The sequence below is a fragment of the Prenolepis imparis genome, unplaced genomic scaffold (genome assembly GCF_030444845.1).
Source record: "Prenolepis imparis isolate NDT839.2.m4 unplaced genomic scaffold, iyPreImpa1.0 SCAF_10, whole genome shotgun sequence".
Taxonomy (NCBI): Eukaryota; Metazoa; Arthropoda; class Insecta; order Hymenoptera; family Formicidae; genus Prenolepis; species Prenolepis imparis.
Genome location: NW_028141168.1, coordinates 10,898,798 through 10,916,629, shown reverse-complemented (window position 1 = coordinate 10,916,629; position 17,832 = coordinate 10,898,798). Strand labels below are relative to the sequence as shown.

Sequence of the window (17,832 nt, the reverse complement as noted above, 5' to 3'; positions counted from 1 at the left end):
AGAAATCTTTGTACGTTTTACGACTTGTGTACAATAAAAAATGCAAAATTATTATTATGCCTATTAAAAATTGTCATAAATACTGAAGCATCTGCTCATTACGTATTATTCACTACGTAGAATTAATTAATTTTATGAAAAATTGGAAGGTTTTAATGAGAATGGTTATCCGGGGACACAGTTTATAATCTATATCGTTATAATTGCTGCATTGAGCAGCACTGCTGTTTTGAAATACATTCGCGTTCACGCGAGTAGAAAGTTTCGATGCTCGTCTCTAGGTGCCCGAGCTTAGGCACTGTACAATTAGTCGTAATGTTTATTTCGTAATGTTTATTAATTACTCGACATACATGGCAGATCCGTATAATTAGACGGCTGGTTTCCGGTCGCGTACTTTTTTTATTATATAATTCCGATGAAGAAGTAGTCTTACGTCTCTAACAAAATGTATGTTAATATAGTCGGCAAAAACTCGGTATATATTAAAAAAAGATAAATGAAAGACTTCGGTATTTTTTGTGAGCATGATTAAAATTCTGACATTGAGCTGTTTTTCGAGGCCTTTTTCGGCTAGTTTTTCAAAGATAGTTACACAAAATGTAGAGAGTTTGTTTTATTTCTTAATTATAATTTTTTTATGTTTTCTATAAAGTTTAAGTATCATAAATTTATTTTAATTTGTAATTTTTATGTCCGATATAAGACAAAAGTAACAAAGCTGAAATAATATCAGTTATGTAAAATTTAAAATAGCTGTTGTGAATAATAAATTTTCATTGAATTAAATCTAGAAATTAAATCTAAGTATAGTTTTCGAAGAATATAAAGATCATTTGCAATTGCTATAAAAAAACAAGTATGTGTGTGTATGACTTATGATATTGGGTTATGGTTTCGAAATTTTAATAGTAAGATAATGAAAAATATGAGACATGGATGAAATAAATAAATAGAGAAAGCATGAATGTTAAACGCAGTTGTAATTAAAAGTACGATTTAAACACATATAGATAGATCAATGCAATAATGTTTATCTCGCATATATGCTCTGTGGTTGAGTTCGTATATCAATGGAAATTTTTGAAAACAGGTATTTACATGTCGGCTTAACACCACGTGAGTATGCATTAATTCACGCGTTTGTGTAGACCGCTTGATTACTTTTTGCTACAGCTATATTAAGACATACATCTTTATGCAAGATGTTCGTTAAAACTTGAGTACACAACACATACATATATACGCTTTTTTTATAGCAAGAGCAAATGATCTTGTTATTCCTCAAAGATAAAATCACACTTATTATTAGACTTAATTTCTAGATTTTATTCAATGAAAATTCATTATTCAGATATTACGCTCTTAGAAATAAAAATGAATAAGCTTTCAACATATTTTTTCATATAAACAAACCCTCTATTATTACAGATTAAAAAATTCTATTTTTTGCGTATATTTTAGAATATTAATAATATATATTAGATTATTATTTTTATATCATCTCTAAATATTTTTATCTCCAATACTTTATGATGCATCGCAGAATCATTACGTGTAGCAAAGTTATAACGAGAAATATGAATATATATATAAACTTTTTTCTCTCTAAGAGAGATCTTCCTTTCTAAACTCCGTCAATCAAGAGGAGAAGACCTAGGCTCGATGAAGTAATAAAGCGACCACCTTCGACGCGGAAGGTCCCCCATGAATATGGATCGGGAAAGTAATCGCGAAATGAGCGATAGGACGGGCCGTAATAAGCCGCCGCGCGCGATTATGATGTAAGCCCGATTTATCCTAGGCACATATAATGATCCCAGGAGCAGTGAGCCAGGAGTGTGAGCGACGAAATACCTTCACTTTCCCACTTCTGTCCGCCTATTGTCCGTTTATTATCCGCGTTTGCTCTCTACGTGCTAGGTCCTCTCTCGCGAGTTGCACGTTTGACCTTTTCGGCGAAATATTTGCAAGATCTGCACGCGCCATTGACGACCGTGATTTTAATACGAGGTCGTTATGCAAATATCGCGAGGTCCTTCCAGTTTATTGCGTTCGTTTAACGTTTAAATATCGCAGACTTTACATTCACGCTCACACGGTAGTCGATTAGCCGTGTCACTTTATCCTCTATCTTTATCGCGCCGGACAAGATCTGAAGCAGATATGAAAAGTAAATTAATCCGTGTTGCAACTGTATCCGAAATCATTATATCGCAATCGATGTGATTTTTTATCTGATCTATTCCCCATATGTGTTTGCACGTGAAATTTATATGCATTGTAAAATTAAAATTAATTTTAACTTGTGGAATCAAATAACGTGGTTTTAATTTAAATAAAATAAAGTTGAATTGAAATGTAATGCTACAATTAATTTTAGGATTTAAATTAAAGCTAATATTCTTGATAAAATTCTATTTACTAATTTTAATAATCGTATTGGTGTGAATCCAAGTTTGACTTGTTATTAAACATAAATTTTAGATCTCTCTCACAGAGTTCTATGCATGAAAATTATACCGCAGAATGTAAAAAGTGATAGAAATCAATCGTCCGTAACGCACGGCAGGACTTACAAGGCGAAACGGAAAAACGTAGGCGATGAATACATGCGGTTTCGTTCGAGCGGTTTAATTTATTGCCGCCCTCAGAATTGTCACGTGTTTAACAGATAACGGCGTGCTCGCCATAAGATTTGTGAGAGCGATTAAAACATCGCGCCGCCACTGATATGCATTTGCGGGCCAACGTGATATTTTAATCGGAGAAAGATCGTGCTGCGTAAAAGGTTGTATCCCGGCTCATCACATTTCTCAAATATCATTACAAAATAATTTTGTATAATGATATAGATTTAAGAAAATGTTATAAAATACATAATAAATGTTTTACATAAAATAATAAAATATTTTATATAAAAATATATATCGTAGAATAATATTCTGGCATAATTTATGAAATAAAAAATCAAAGATAAAGAACATCGCGTGATTACTCTGCAGTTTAAAGTGCACATATAGAACACGACTATTCCTGAATTAATCGGACATTAATTGATAAACACACCTGGTGTATATCGTATTACCGTCGAAGGAGATTTTGTGATATCGAAAGCACTTTTCGCTTGATAATTATATTATACGTGTTAATTGCTTTCTGACACGTGCGTGACAAGGTGCAAAAAAAGTGGGAAATCACGTAGATATCACGGATCTCCGTGATGCAGCTACTTATTCGAACAACACTTTACGTTGTAAATATTTTCTGATGGCACAGTTTCGCCGAGCACAGCCTTATACGACGAGTCATGATTCATGCGCATTTAACTTCGCAGAAGAATATTCAATCTCGTAAAAAAAGCATTTTCAATAAGATTTCGATAAACATTTAAATGTGAAAATATAAAACATAATTAAAAAAAAAAAAAAAATGTTATCGACATTGCTATTTTTATCGTTGCTAAAATTGTATAAATTTAATTTGAAATTAGTTTGTTAATTTTCATAAACTGCAATCTTGCAAATTTTTTTGCATTCGCATCTACTAATAAAATATGTTATTGATTACATTATTAATTATGATAAAACAAGAAAATGTACATATATATATACGTATAAGAGAAAATGTGTGTAACAGAAGTTGTGTAAAAAAGGTTTTCAGAATATAAAATTAAATACTTGTGTAAATTCTATATAGAATACGAGAAATGGAATGTCCATTAATATCTCATCGCAAACTAAGTAATTTATTTATAGTACCGTAAGGAAGAACCGCAAAACGGTAGGACTGCGAAAACTGAGCTCGGGAGTGAATACTCGTTAAGTACTATTGCACCGGTATACTTACATATATATGCATGTATGTATGTGGAAGCGTGTTGACGACGATTACGGTGCCGAGCGAGGGAACGATCGTTTCGTCTTTTGAACACGTGTGTCCTTATCAGCGGTCATTTTTCTCGCCGGCCACGATAACGGTTTTGCGAATCGTAATTTCTGCCCGGGGACGGTCTCACGACCTTCGACAGTTTGCCTTCGATATTTTTTCGCATCTTCTCTCGCGCCACCTAATATATAACTATAATTAATAATATTATACGTAATAAAGAGTTTCTGCAATATAATTTCTACTTTTAATCGATCTGCAATCTGCGATCTTTTATTTAAATACTAAGATAAAATTCAATATTATTTAACTAGAACTAATCAGACAATAATAGTAATAAAGTTTATCGATAACAAATTTTACGAAGAGTTATCAACTTTATTGCATTCTATAGAGAGACGGTTAATGTGTTAACCTGCAAACCGTTCATCCTTTTTTAAATTTGTAATTATTTAAAAAATTATATTAATGTTATATTGTTGATTACATATTTCGTTATAGTTCATCATAAATAGGCTATTTTTAGCATTGGCGACAAGAAATTTATTAAAAGTATATATTTTTATACCTTTATTGCGTGCGATGTTACTACTCCTACAACGCTGATTTATATAAACTCCTACATAAAAACATGCGTCACTCCTAACGGCAAATCATACAAGTAGCGCCACCTCGCGTACGTTTCTGAAACTATACATCATGATCAAATAATATTTTGAATCGATGATCAAGCATCCACAAATTCACAAATGCAATTATATAGATTTATTTATACAAAAGCTATAACTTCTTAATTGAATGATATTCAAAATTGCCAATTAATATTGTTTAACTAGAACTAATCAGACAATAATAGTAATAAAGTTTATCGATAACAAATTTTACGAAGAGTTATCAACTTTATTGCATTCTATAGAGAGACGGTTAATGTGTTAACCTGCAAACCGTTCATCCTTTTTTAAATTTGTAATTATTTAAAAAATTATATTAATGTTATATTGTTGATTACATATTTCGTTATAGTTCATCATAAATAGGCTATTTTTAGCATTGGCGACAAGAAATTTATTAAAAGTATATATTTTTATACCTTTATTGCGTGCGATGTTACTACTCCTACAACCTGATTTATATAAACTCCTACATAAAAACATGCGTCACTCCTAACGGCAAATCATACAAGTAGCGCGACCTCGCGTACGTTTCTGAAACTATACATCATGATCAAATAATATTTTGAATCGATGATCAAGCATCCACAAATTCACAAATGCAATTATATAGATTTATTTATACAAAAGCTATAACTTCTTAATTGAACGATATTCAAAATTGCCAATTAATATTGTTTAACTAGAACTAATCAGATAGTAGTTTATCGATAGCAAATTTCACGAAGATCATTCAACCTGATTGCATTTCGTAGAAAGACGGTTAATGCTAACCTGCGATCATCCATCATCTAATTTTATAAATAAATGAGATAATTATTATATTATATTGTTGATTACAATTACATATTTCGTTATAGTTCGTTGATAGTCTATTTTTTATGACTGCCGACAAGAATTTTATTAAAAATATATAAGTATTTACCTCATATATACCTTTATTGCGCCCGTTACTACTCTCCTACATCACAGATTATGTAGACTACACAAAGCTATGCGTCACTCCTAACGACGAATCATACATATAGCGACATCTCGCGCACGTTTCTGGAAGCTATCAATCATGAACAAACAACATTTTGAATCATAAATGATCAAAAATCCATAAATCTACAAATGCAATTATATAAATTTACGCATGGAAAAGCTGTAATTTTTTAATTGAACGATATTTGTGCAGATGTAAATTAATCAAAAAATACAAATATACAATATTCCTAAGCGAATTAAATTAAAAACGCAGAATTTCATATTTTGTGTATCGACGTTGAATTATATTATATATATTGCTGATTGCATATTTTATTTTTTTCGATCTTTCGAGTAAAATAAAAAAATTTGTACTGTTCTCTATTAAATTTTTTAATGGAGAATGTATCCTTTCTTATTACTATCTTATTAGTATCTTTATTATTACGCTAAACTACTCTGAACTATATTTTAATAATTTATTTATTATAATCGAAAATAACAAATGCGCGGCGCAGTTTCAAGTAATCATAATTAATTGTCATAATTAAATGTCAAAATTCCTTCGCTCGTCTTACCTCGCGTAATTACGGGAGATATTCGTCAAAATTCTTCCTGTAATGTTAATTCGCGCGATTACAAAATGATTCTGATTGCGAAACCTCAGCTCAAAGTTTTGGATAAAAATAAATTACATGTATCGCGAAGGCCAGGATGCACCGCGTGGTTATTGCTCGGCTGTAAGAGACTATTTAGATTAAATTGTTATATTTCAAATTTAATGTATAAAATTCATTTTACCTATGAATTGATCGAATATATATTTTTCAGTATCGGCGGTAATTTTTATCAGCATATTTAGTCATCTGACGAGCAACATTTACTTCCTAATTATCTTACTTTTGGGCGAGATTATGTTCGGGCTGGATAGTTTTGGAGAATGGGAGGACTTAATATTGTACAAGAGGGAAAATAAGGCTGTTGTCGAAAAGGCCATTTGGAGCGATAGATTATGCTCGGGTAATTCGGCTGAAATCTTTCTGATGAGACTTACTGACATTCGACATGTTGGTGTCTCTACCGAGATGGGTCTCTTTATCCTTCACAAAAGCGGACAAACAATTACTCTTAGTATGAGAGGCTTAACTAGAGAGGAGATACAAAGTTTAAGGAAAGAAATTAACTATTTCTTGAACATGAGTCGGCTCGAAAATCTTGACTTTTCCTTGATTGATCCTTCAGATCGATTATTACTCCCTTCCGATTCTGAGGAGTATTTGCAAAATTTGCCAAGAACGTGTCCACCTATTCCTAACGAGCTTACTGCTTCGGACAATATCTTGGGCAATAGCAAGGCAAATTATCGGGTGCAACAGAATCTGAGCTATCCAACTTGTGGAGTACGACTTAATAGTTATCAATCAGCCAGTTTAAGAAGAGGCCCTTATACAGAAAATTCAAGACATCTGGATTATATTAAATATACTAGAAATATTTGTGCCGTTCCTAATCTGATAAAAGTTAACAAAGAGCATAATTAATCGAATATCTTTTGCTTATAAAATGTATATGTGTGAAATTATACTGAGATTTGTATCTAATTTGTACTTGTCGCTTTGTTATACAAATAAATTTGTATAACAAAGCAAGATTTATTCTTAATGCTGCAATAAATAATTTATTACTAAATAACAATAACTCGTAAACTATCAAAGAGGATATTTTAAAACTTGATGCTCATCACGAGTTACTAACAATCTGAATAGTATATATTATACATTCTATAATAACTTTAAAACTGATTAGCTAATGCGTATTTAGCATATCGTCTTTCATCATGATTTACGTAGAATTTTGTATTAAGTATATAGTTAATTAAACAAGTTGCTTACAGGCGTTTTCGATATCTGGATATTGATATTGAAATCCTAACTCTGTAACACGCTTTGGTATAACTTTTTGTCCTTCCAACATGATCTAAAGAAAAACCAGAAGTTATTAAATTATTATGTTATCGAGATTATTGAATATACATTACTAACTTTTGCTCGTTCTTCACTGAATAATATCTGCAGAACAAAACTTGGAAGAGGTATGACCGCGGGTCTTTTCATTGCTACTGCAAACGCTTTTGTAAACTCCTTATTTGTTATAAGCTGTTAACAGCAATGTGTATAATATATACTATATAGTATAAGAACTAAAGTTCTTTTTTTAATATAGAGAACATTATAAAATATTTATATTACCTGAGGCGCCACTCCATTTAATATACCATGCACATTGTTATTTTTCAGTGCAAATATAAACATGTTAACTAAATCCGTGATATGTATCCAGGGCATGTACTGATTTCCAGTTCCTATTGGTCCACCCAGGCCAAGAAAGAAAGGCAAATAAATTTGCTTGATCATACCACCGCTTCTTCCTAACACAACTCCGGACCTTATTGTCACTTGTCTAATATTACATTCTTTTGGTAATTTTGCCGCTTCCTCCCAATCGTGAGTAAGTCCTGATAAAAATATGAATAATTAATTTGCAAATATAACTATCAAATGTTACAAATGAAAACTGAGATTATACTTGAGAGAAAATCATATGGCTCGCATTTGTTTTCTTCCGTGTACACAGTGTCATTGGGCTTGTAATGTGCCACTCCTGATATAGTCGCAAAAACTGTAGCCTTGGTACTCTTTACAGCATCTGCTAGAGCCTCCGTCGTCTTCACTCTGCTATTCCTGACATTCTGCTTGAAGCCTGGTGACCATCTTTGCATAGGATCAAGTACATTCTGACCGGCTACGTTGATGACGGCTGATGTGTTCTCTGGTAGACCACAGCGCTCTAAATCACTCTATAGATTTCGCAACAGCCATATTTCGGTGGATTCTTTCTCATTGAAAATTAGGACAATCGATGATCATCGTGACTTACCCATGATATTCTATTCGGTCCTGGCATTCGAGAGATACACGTGCAAGATACACCCTCGAGGTTCAGCGATTTTATCAGCTGTGATCCTATGAAGCCAGTACCACCACCTAAAAGTATTATACAACCTTATTAGTGACATGATTCGATCACGCATATCTTTTTTAAAACAATATTATATATCTAATAAATCAACAAATTACAAGCGTATGCTCACCCACTACTACGTGTTTTAAAGCCATGTCCGAGAATAGCAAAGATTTTACAATCTTATATGTCAAAGATTATTTTGAGAACCTTTTCTCGCCGGGTTGTGATGTAACGACTGCGACTGGCAATAAATAATATATACTTATAAAAAACATTATACAATAGATTTTTGGATAGGAATTATTTCAATCATTCGAATATCTTATTTAACTTATTTAGTACCTGTTTTATTATGTATGTACAGATCTTTTATGCACTGTGTTACAAGAATAACAAATATAAACGTTTCACTTTACCAAATCAAACGCCATTTTATTTATTGTTTTCTATCGATAATGTAAAGATCTGTTTTATCTATTATCGATAATAAATTTTGCTTTCTAGTTACACTAACTTCCGCAAGGATCGCTGTCAATAATTTATAAAAATGGCGTCCGCCTTGGAGAATCTGGAAACTCAACTGGAGCTTTTTATCGAGAATGTGCGACAAATACGTATTATAGTGAGCGATTTTCAACCTCAAGGGCAGAATGTACTGAATCAGAAGATGTGAGTATTCATATAATTAGTAATATCTTTATATATTTGCACGTAAAGACAATGTTTTCATAAGCTAACCTCGCGATAGTGTCATTGCAACAGCAATGATATTTCTTTAATCACTATAAATTATAAATTATTCATAGAGCTGATACTATTTATATGGCATTCAAATTTAATTAATATGTTAATATTTTATCAATATGTGTGAATATTTTTGATATGTGAATATTTTCTGAATTAATATGATGTTAATTAAGTATACATTGCACTTAAATAAGTGTTTTCTTTTTCTAGTCAAAGTTTAGTTAATGGCTTACAGGAGATTGATAAGTTAAAATCTCAGGTGCAGGATGTCCATGTGCCATTGGAAGTATTTGAGTAAGTTTGACAATATCATTGTTAAAATTAATATATATTAAGCTAAATTTTTTACTGTAATAAACATGTTTATTTCATTGTTATTTCAGTTACATTGATCAAGGCAGAAATCCTCAATTGTATACCAAAGACTGTATAGAAAAAGCCCTGACAAAGAATGAACAAGTGAAGGGAAAGATTGATGCCTATAGGAAATTCAAGGCTAATATGCTGGTGGAATTGAATCGAGTTTTTCCGAATGAGTTAGCCAAGTACAGAGCAATTCGTGGAGATGAATAAGACAATCTAGTTTTATGGACCAGATTTTTATAAGTAAATGGTTCTTTATACAAGCTGCCACAATCTGTAATTTGTTTTCTTATAACTTTTCTATATTTGTTTAAAATATGTATTGTCTAAATATATTCAATATTCTTTTCTTGTATATATTATAGGTGTAAATATATATGCAGTATTTTTTAAAGATTAAATAAACTGACAAGCGATACAAAAAGCTAAAAATTTTTACAATTTGCACTCCTAATTCAATTAATTATACATAATTAGACTGACATGCAAATTGTATTAAAAAGCGTTCTGCCATATTGTTTTTATTAAAAACAATTACATAGTTGCAATATGTATACGAAATTGTTACAATCAATGTATTAAGTGCAAATTGAAAAATTTAATTGATCTATAAAGATGTGAGTAAATCTAATAAATCAAAACGATCGAGATAAAAAAAGTATTAAAATTATTTTGATCTCAACTTTTGATAAATAAGAAGAAAAATAATTAAAATTTTTGTTATCATATCTTATAATAAAAAGATAAGATAACGATAATTGCGACCATCTGTTGTGCGTGTATATCAAGTGTACGACTCACACGCGGTTAATAGTAATATGTGTGCTTATTTTATAAGCAGTTTTATAATTATCGTAGTAGAATTGATGTAACACATCAAGTGTGTTTAATGACCGCAATCATAAATTCTCGCGTAATTCAAAATTGTGCAACTCTGATATAAAATGTATGAAATTATCGATAATATTTATGCTGTACAAATATTTTGTCAATGAAAAACAGCTGAGTGAATATTTGCTTTCATTTATCTGTGTACTATGTGTATATGATGAGTAAAAAAAAGTAATTTAATAAGCTAAAAAAGCGCTTTATCAGTGCATAAAAATATCTCTATATCGTCTATTTATTATTATTTACAGCATCGCGAGAATAATTATCTTAATTATGTTAATTTAATCTTAATAATGGAGGAAAAATCGGTATTATGAAAATTTATTATTTCGATAGGCAGATTATACAAGATGTGATCTCTTTCCGTAAAATTTCACAGCTTATCTACATATTGTATTTTCTTCTATTTATTTCAAACGATTATATTCATTAAGATGCAGCGAAACGTAACATTCGCGATGCGAATCAGTGTGCGTAAATTTTTCCAACATTAGAGATATCGAGGTTTCGCCCCACACTCGGCTTTTCCCCTACCTACGCAACGTGCGACATGAATATCATCCTCCAGCCCAGGATAAAATCATTTTACGGACAACAATCGAGTCTTCGACAGACAGCAGCCCTGGCGATCACTTTAAGTGACATGTTCGCTTTGCTGATCGTCGTCCTCGCGCTTGGCGGCCTCAATCAGGCCGAAGAATACACGTGAGTACCAAGCTAGAAATTGGTACCGTTTTAACTTGATAGATCTCAATCTTTTCGATACCATAAGTGCAAGAGAAAATGCATCTTACATCGATTGTCGCGCTGCTATTGTTTCGTATAAATACAGAGATTATTCTCGCACGTTCGGTATTGAATAACACTTGGTACCAAAGATTTAATCGGTAATATAATTAAAATAATTAATGTATAAATTAAATGTTAATATAATTAATGTATAAATTTCGATCGAGCTCTTTCGATTTTTGGTACCGAGAGCTTTTACTTCGTCATCGTCTATTTCTTTGCATGCTGGAGAACACGAGTTGTATATATTGTATGTACATTTTAAAGCGGTCAGGTATAATAACACCGGCTTCAATCGCGTGAATGTTAGTTTTAGGTAGAAAGGTAATTCACTTGGTGCATACGGTGAAAGCAACAGGTGGGTGGATTCATTGAGAAGTAGACCGCATCGGTCGCTCCGAGGTCTTTCCGAGATTCAGAGAGATATTTGAAAGATGATTGACTTTACTGTTTTTTTTCCGCTTTTCTCGAGCTTGAATGCGCACTCATAATCTGCATTTAGAAATCCTTTCACTACAGTACCGTCATAACGGTGAAATATAATTTGCCATTCCTTTTCTCTCGACAATAGGAATTAGTTTTCACGCTTGAAAACTCGTAGATAAAATATATAGGTACATTTATAATGTTTCACTTAGAGAAATTTCTTGGCAATTATGTCATTAAAACTGTAGACGCGATAAAAGATAACTTGCTATACTTATTTTTAAAGAAGAATTATTTTTTTTGAAGTTTGATAAAACCTTAGAAATGTCGCGATTTAATAATCAAAATTATGGGTTCTTGTGAGTAAAAGAAAATTTTTCTATAATAAAATAGATATTTTTTTTAACAAGATGTGATTCTTGTGACTTAAAAATGTTGTGAATGTTATTCTTGGAAACTTAAAAATGATTAAATAATGTAACAGCATGTCATACCGTTATACATTACAATTCTTTCAGGGAGTCTTGAGTTTTGCTTTTCGAATATCATATGAGAACGCACGATTAGCATTAACGTTATGTCATGTGTAAGTTAAAATCCTCTATTAGAATTTCAGAAATTTGAATACTTGCTCTTAGTTTATACAGATACAGTTTAGATAACATCGAACATTAGCGGAATAAAAAACGCATTAAAAATGATTAATTGTATTCTCTAAATTATGTCAAGCATTAATGACATTTAATAAAGAACAATATTAATTCTAATTATATAAAAATATATATATAATTAATACACACTTTTTCTATGTTTTTTTCAAGCAACAATAATATTAGGTTTTGGATATCACAATTTTTTATAAAATGCAAATTTTAATTTTAATTGCTATAAAATAATATTTCAGTTATTTTATATAAAAAAAATATAAACACAGCCGACTGATTAATTACATCAACAAGAAACGTAAAAATGCCATATCAGACATGATTGTTTTTATTTTGTTCCTGTTATCTCAAAAGATGAGATTGGTCTTTTTATTTGTTATATATATATACATAGACAAATTTTATGATAAAGCTGTTTTATATCTCTTTTAGTTTATAAACATCATGATTTAATGATTAATTATATCATATCGATATAGAGCGCTGCATCAAAGATTTGAAGTTACGAGAAAATTATAAAATCAATGCTAATATAAAAGCAACGAGAACAATCAATCAATTTTATAAAACTTATAAAAAAGAGAATTTTTTTCACAATATCGAAATATTCGGAAAAGAATGTCGATATTTTTTCTTGAAATCGTAGCTCTCCTTGGCACTATAAGTGCGATGGCGGTCTCTGCAAGAAAGTATTGATCACGGAACAGGATACCAACCCGATCGCTCTCAGCGTATGTCAATTGTCCTGCGGACAAGCTGGTACCCTTTGGCCAAAACCCACGGGACACCTCTCCATCGGCAGGACCGTGGTACCGTTTAACGTCCAGAACATCGAGCTGACTGGGATTTCCACACAGACGGTAGTCGGAAATCTTCTTCAGAGGAACGTAGATCGTTTGAAGGAAGGTACGAACAGACTCAGCGGTCCCGTGACCCCGGTGACCCCGCAAACCGGCGTCACAAAGCTGGTGATTCGCTTCAACGAAGGACTCAATCTCAATGATGCCAAGCTGACCTTGGATACAGACGAGAGCTACACTCTCCGAGTTGCTACGGTCAACGGACAGGTAAGTTGTAACAAGAGAAACAAGAAATGCGCGTTGTGTGTTGAATACATTTACTTTGGGTTCTCTTTAAAAATCGTCGACCGATGTTTCTGCGGATTGTCCGACTGTAATTTATGCGTTGTCATATATTCAGACCTCGAAAATAGAACTGCCCGTGCTTCTTATACTAATAAAAAAGTTATACTAAGATAAATGAGATTCGACAAAAAAAAAAAAAACGGTAGATATAAACCTGCGCGGTGACGTCAAAAGCTGAAATATTTAATTTTATGAATAATGAATTAAATACAACTCTTTTATTATTTCAAGCATATTATTGTCATCATTATTTTCGTTAGTGAAATAAATGTTTAGAGTTCAGAAACGAGTTTTTCATTGTACATATATTTAGGAGAGAAATGTAGCTGTCTGCTATACATATATTTAATTCTGCAGATTTTGTTATCGTTTCTATCTTTCGGCAAAAAACTGTCGAGAAAACACTTGAAAAATTAAAAATTTTGTACATCCAGATTTGCTTCTAATATACATTCACAATTATAGCTTACGAAAATAAATTTAAGGTAGAAGCTGACATTACAGCGAATACATACTTCGGAGCTCGACATGCCATAGAGACCCTCAGCCAGCTGATCGTCTTCGATGATCTGCGCAATCAAATTCAAATAGCCAATGATGTGTACATCGTGGATGGTCCAAGGTATCCCTATCGTGGGATCCTTCTGGATACCAGTCGAAACTATGTTGACAAAGAGACGATCCTGCGGACGATCGACGGCATGGCCATGTCCAAGTTGAACACATTCCACTGGCACATCACCGACTCCCACAGCTTCCCCTATGTCAGCCGAACGTGGCCCAAATTTGTCAAGTACGGTAGCTATAAGCCAACCAAGATCTACACGCCCGAGATGATCAGGGAGATCGTCGACTATGCCCTGGTCCGCGGTGTCAGAGTCCTGCCAGAGTTCGATGCACCTGCGCATGTCGGCGAGGGTTGGCAATGGGTGAGTGAATGATAATTTGCATATCAATGGACTTCTGATGTGATTTCTAATAGATAGATCACTCATCTGTAATCCGACATATGATTTATTTCAATTTAAATGAAAGTCATCGCGAGAGACTTCTTCATTATCCTGAAAAAATATTAGTATAATATATGTATAAAAATGTGAAAACTGCAATATATATTTTTAATTCATTACGATGTAAGTAGAAATTTTCATGAAGAGGGATAAGATTTAATCGAAACGTTTTGTAACAAAAATTGCATCAACACAATTTTATCTCCAGTAATGCGATTCGGTCAGCGAATGACAGAAATATGTTTCTTGATAATTTAAAAAAAGATGTTTATACATTCAAGATAAGCGCAAAAAAAGAATCTTGTCTAACCGGGGCTTAATTACTCATTTTTTTTTACAAATTACATCAATGCTTCTTATTCGTTCGCATCTTAATAATTAAATACCATCGCAGATTAAACAGTCTGCTTGAGAATTAATATCTGTATTTGTAATAATCGTTAATTAAGAGATGTCATGTATATTGTTCAAGCACAGATGTTGTTTAAAATAATCTTGAATTATTTTGTTAAACATTCTGTCAAGCGCACAATTTAATCAATATCACATCACATATGCAATAATAAAATATAGAGCAATGCATACAGTAATTGCGTTTAATACAAGGACGTAAAATAAAATAATGACAATATATACGTGTATATAAAATAGATAAATACAGTATATACAATACATACATATACAAGACAAATATTTTACATTATATATAAAGGTAACTTATTGTTAGAGATCAAACATTTAAAATTTGTTTGCTGCAATTTTATGCAAAAGTACTTGAGATATGTGTGTGCGTGTGAGAATTATTTCTAAAATCTTTAATGCTTTATTAAAAAAAGGATATATTTTTATTAAATGTAATTAATTATTTTTCTTCATCTTCACGCAAGGTTGGCAACAACGCGACAGTTTGTTTCAAAGCCGAGCCCTGGCAGAGCTATTGCGTGGAACCACCATGCGGTCAGCTGAATCCTACCAGCGAGAGGATGTACGAGGTCCTCGAGGGAATCTACAAGGACATGGTAGAGGATTTTCAACAGCCGGACATCTTCCACATGGGTGGCGATGAAGTGAATGTCAACTGCTGGAGATCCACGAATATCATCACCAACTGGATGCTGAAGAAGGGATGGGATCTTAGCGAGAGCAGCTTCTACCTGTTGTGGGACTACTTCCAGGAGAAAGCTCTGGAAAAACTGAAGATCGCCAACGGCGGTAAGGATATACCGGCAATCCTGTGGACCAGTGGGCTTACTAGCGAGGAGAATCTTCAGCATATCGATCCTAAAAAATATATCATCCAGATTTGGACGACTGGCGACGACGCGACTGTCGGCAGACTGCTGCGCAATGACTTCAAAGTCATTTTCTCAAATTACGATGCTTTATATCTTGACTGTGGGTGAGTTAATGAATCATAATGGCACATCTTTTTTCTTTTTCGTGAGATTTTTTTGGAAAAAATTGAAGAGAGATATGTTTGAGTTTTACGATGCATTTTGTATGATTTAAATAATCTTTAAATAGACTTAAAGAGACTTAATATCCAATACTCTAGATACTACTCTGAAAAAATGAACATTGAATAATTAACATACATATAATTTTTTTTTATATATACATTATTTTTATATATATATTATATACATAATAATATATTAGATGCATAATTATATACATAATTAATATATATAATTATGATTTATGTGTTAAATATATTCTATAAATACAAATCAGAAGAAATTAAGCATTAATTTTTTTTTTTCGTAGATTTGCAGCTTGGGTAGGCGAGGGTGTCAACTGGTGTTCGCCGTATAAGGGCTGGCAAAAGATTTACGACAATTCTCCATTACAGATGGTTAAGAAACAAGGATATGGGAACAAGAAGCACCTTATTCTAGGTAAAGTCATCACTCAAACTTTATCAGCAATACTAATATGAATTATAATAGGTCATGAGATAAAATGTTAAATAAGATCACACTGAAATAATTATTGTCTTCTATATATTACGTGGAAAATTTGTATAATTTCATAATATTTGTAAAAAAATACACAAAAAATATTATGTCAATATATAAATCAGATTTATCGAATCTGAATTTACAGCAGATAAATTATATTATAATTTACTTCATAATATTAATATCGCAAGTAATTAGCAAATAATCGATGATCTAATACGTACAGGTGGAGAAGCTGCGCTTTGGACCGAACAAGCGGATAGCACAGCCACCGATTCGAGATTGTGGCCGAGATCAGCCGCAATGGCCGAGAGATTGTGGAGTGAGCCGGATTCCAGTTGGCATCACGCCGAGCAGAGGATGTTGAGGCAACGCGAAAGACTCGTCGAACGTGGAATCGACGCGGATAGCTTGCAACCCGAATGGTGTTTGCAAAATCAAGGCTCGTGCTACGCATAAACTCTGGACAACGAAGATTTACATCTCTTTGCAACTTCATTGTTTGTATACATATGTGTTCTCATGTTAGAATAAATCACTACAGTTATTTTGACCTTGTCGTTTCGTTTCTTCCTCGTAGAAACTTAATTGACTTTGATGGTTCTGACCTTAGAATTTAATTTCGCGTCATTACAATCGATTGCAATGAAGACGTATATTAGACGTATAGTAAAAGTAAAATTCTTGTCGTAGAAAAATATTTTTCTAAAATCTGGATTTCGGTTCAATGAATCCAAATTTAAAAATAAAAAAAAAACAGAATTATTTATAAGTTATATCGTAAATTGACTCGATAATATATATTCTATGTGCACGCCAAAAAAAAAATTTATATATATCTTATTCTATAAAAATTGAATTGATGCTATAATAAAGTAAATTTTATCATCGTATTTTTATTAGTATAATTCAGAGTATCTTCGAACTGTGAAGAAAGGCAATAAATGCCAGCTGTATAAAGCAATTTTGTACATTAATCATACATCAGGATTGATTAAGTTCTCGTTTCTTTCGATAGAGAGATAAAATTGTGTGTTTGTCCAAAATTATCTGCGTATATCGCAGCTGTCAAAAGAATCATAAATATATATGTACATATGTATATATGTATATATACAGATAATCTTTATTTGCAGGTACGATGTAACGTTGCTTATGATCATTGGTCATAAGTCGAAAATTGGATTAAGTTGACGTTTGAAATTTATCTGCACAATGATTCTGTGGAATATCTTGTAAAATACACGTATGAGATCATGTCTCACATTTCTAAATAACATAAA

At 32.2% G+C, this 17,832-nt stretch overlaps 4 protein-coding genes across 7 annotated transcripts; 3 read left to right on the top strand and 1 right to left on the bottom strand.

Annotated features, from left to right (window-relative positions):
• Window positions 1–6,046: 6,046 nt before the first annotated feature.
• LOC145941957 (epimerase family protein SDR39U1) lies at window positions 6,047–8,988 on the bottom strand. 3 transcript variants are annotated; one of them, XM_083048388.1, is made up of 7 exons: window positions 8,895–8,988; window positions 8,680–8,793; window positions 8,466–8,572; window positions 8,115–8,385; window positions 7,778–8,043; window positions 7,571–7,684; window positions 6,055–7,505 (listed from the first exon to the last, which is right to left on the bottom strand). In XM_083048388.1, the coding sequence occupies exons 2-7, from the start codon at window positions 8,702–8,704 to the stop codon at window positions 7,404–7,406; spliced, it is 885 nt and encodes a 294-aa protein (XP_082904514.1). In that variant the 5' UTR covers window positions 8,705–8,793; window positions 8,895–8,988; the 3' UTR covers window positions 6,055–7,403. The 3 variants fall into 3 exon arrangements, with proteins under 3 accessions (XP_082904515.1, XP_082904516.1, XP_082904514.1); XM_083048389.1 differs by lacking the exon at window positions 8,895–8,988 and having other exon boundaries at window positions 6,047–7,505; window positions 8,115–8,375; window positions 8,680–8,696; XM_083048390.1 differs by lacking the exon at window positions 8,895–8,988 and having other exon boundaries at window positions 6,047–7,505; window positions 8,115–8,357; window positions 8,680–8,696.
• On the top strand, window positions 6,172–7,069 carry LOC145941958 (uncharacterized). Its single transcript, XM_083048391.1, has 2 exons — window positions 6,172–6,268; window positions 6,360–7,069. The coding sequence occupies exons 1-2, from the start codon at window positions 6,172–6,174 to the stop codon at window positions 7,067–7,069; spliced, it is 807 nt and encodes a 268-aa protein (XP_082904517.1).
• Window positions 8,989–9,099: 111 nt separating the features above from the next.
• Window positions 9,100–10,017, top strand: Med10 (mediator complex subunit 10). Its single transcript, XM_083047434.1, has 3 exons — window positions 9,100–9,221; window positions 9,510–9,593; window positions 9,683–10,017. Exons 1-3 carry the CDS (start codon window positions 9,100–9,102, stop codon window positions 9,870–9,872), a joined length of 396 nt encoding a protein of 131 aa, XP_082903560.1. The 3' UTR covers window positions 9,873–10,017.
• Window positions 10,018–10,975: 958 nt separating this feature from the next.
• Window positions 10,976–17,793, top strand: Hexo1 (beta-hexosaminidase 1). 2 transcript variants are annotated; one of them, XM_083047433.1, is made up of 7 exons: window positions 10,976–11,258; window positions 13,080–13,500; window positions 14,064–14,507; window positions 15,476–15,987; window positions 16,356–16,486; window positions 16,776–17,049; window positions 17,686–17,793. In XM_083047433.1, the coding sequence occupies exons 1-6, from the start codon at window positions 11,104–11,106 to the stop codon at window positions 17,006–17,008; spliced, it is 1,896 nt and encodes a 631-aa protein (XP_082903559.1). In that variant the 5' UTR covers window positions 10,976–11,103; the 3' UTR covers window positions 17,009–17,049; window positions 17,686–17,793. The 2 variants fall into 2 exon arrangements, with proteins under 2 accessions (XP_082903559.1, XP_082903557.1); XM_083047431.1 differs by lacking the exon at window positions 17,686–17,793 and having other exon boundaries at window positions 16,776–17,102.
• Window positions 17,794–17,832: the final 39 nt, after the last annotated feature.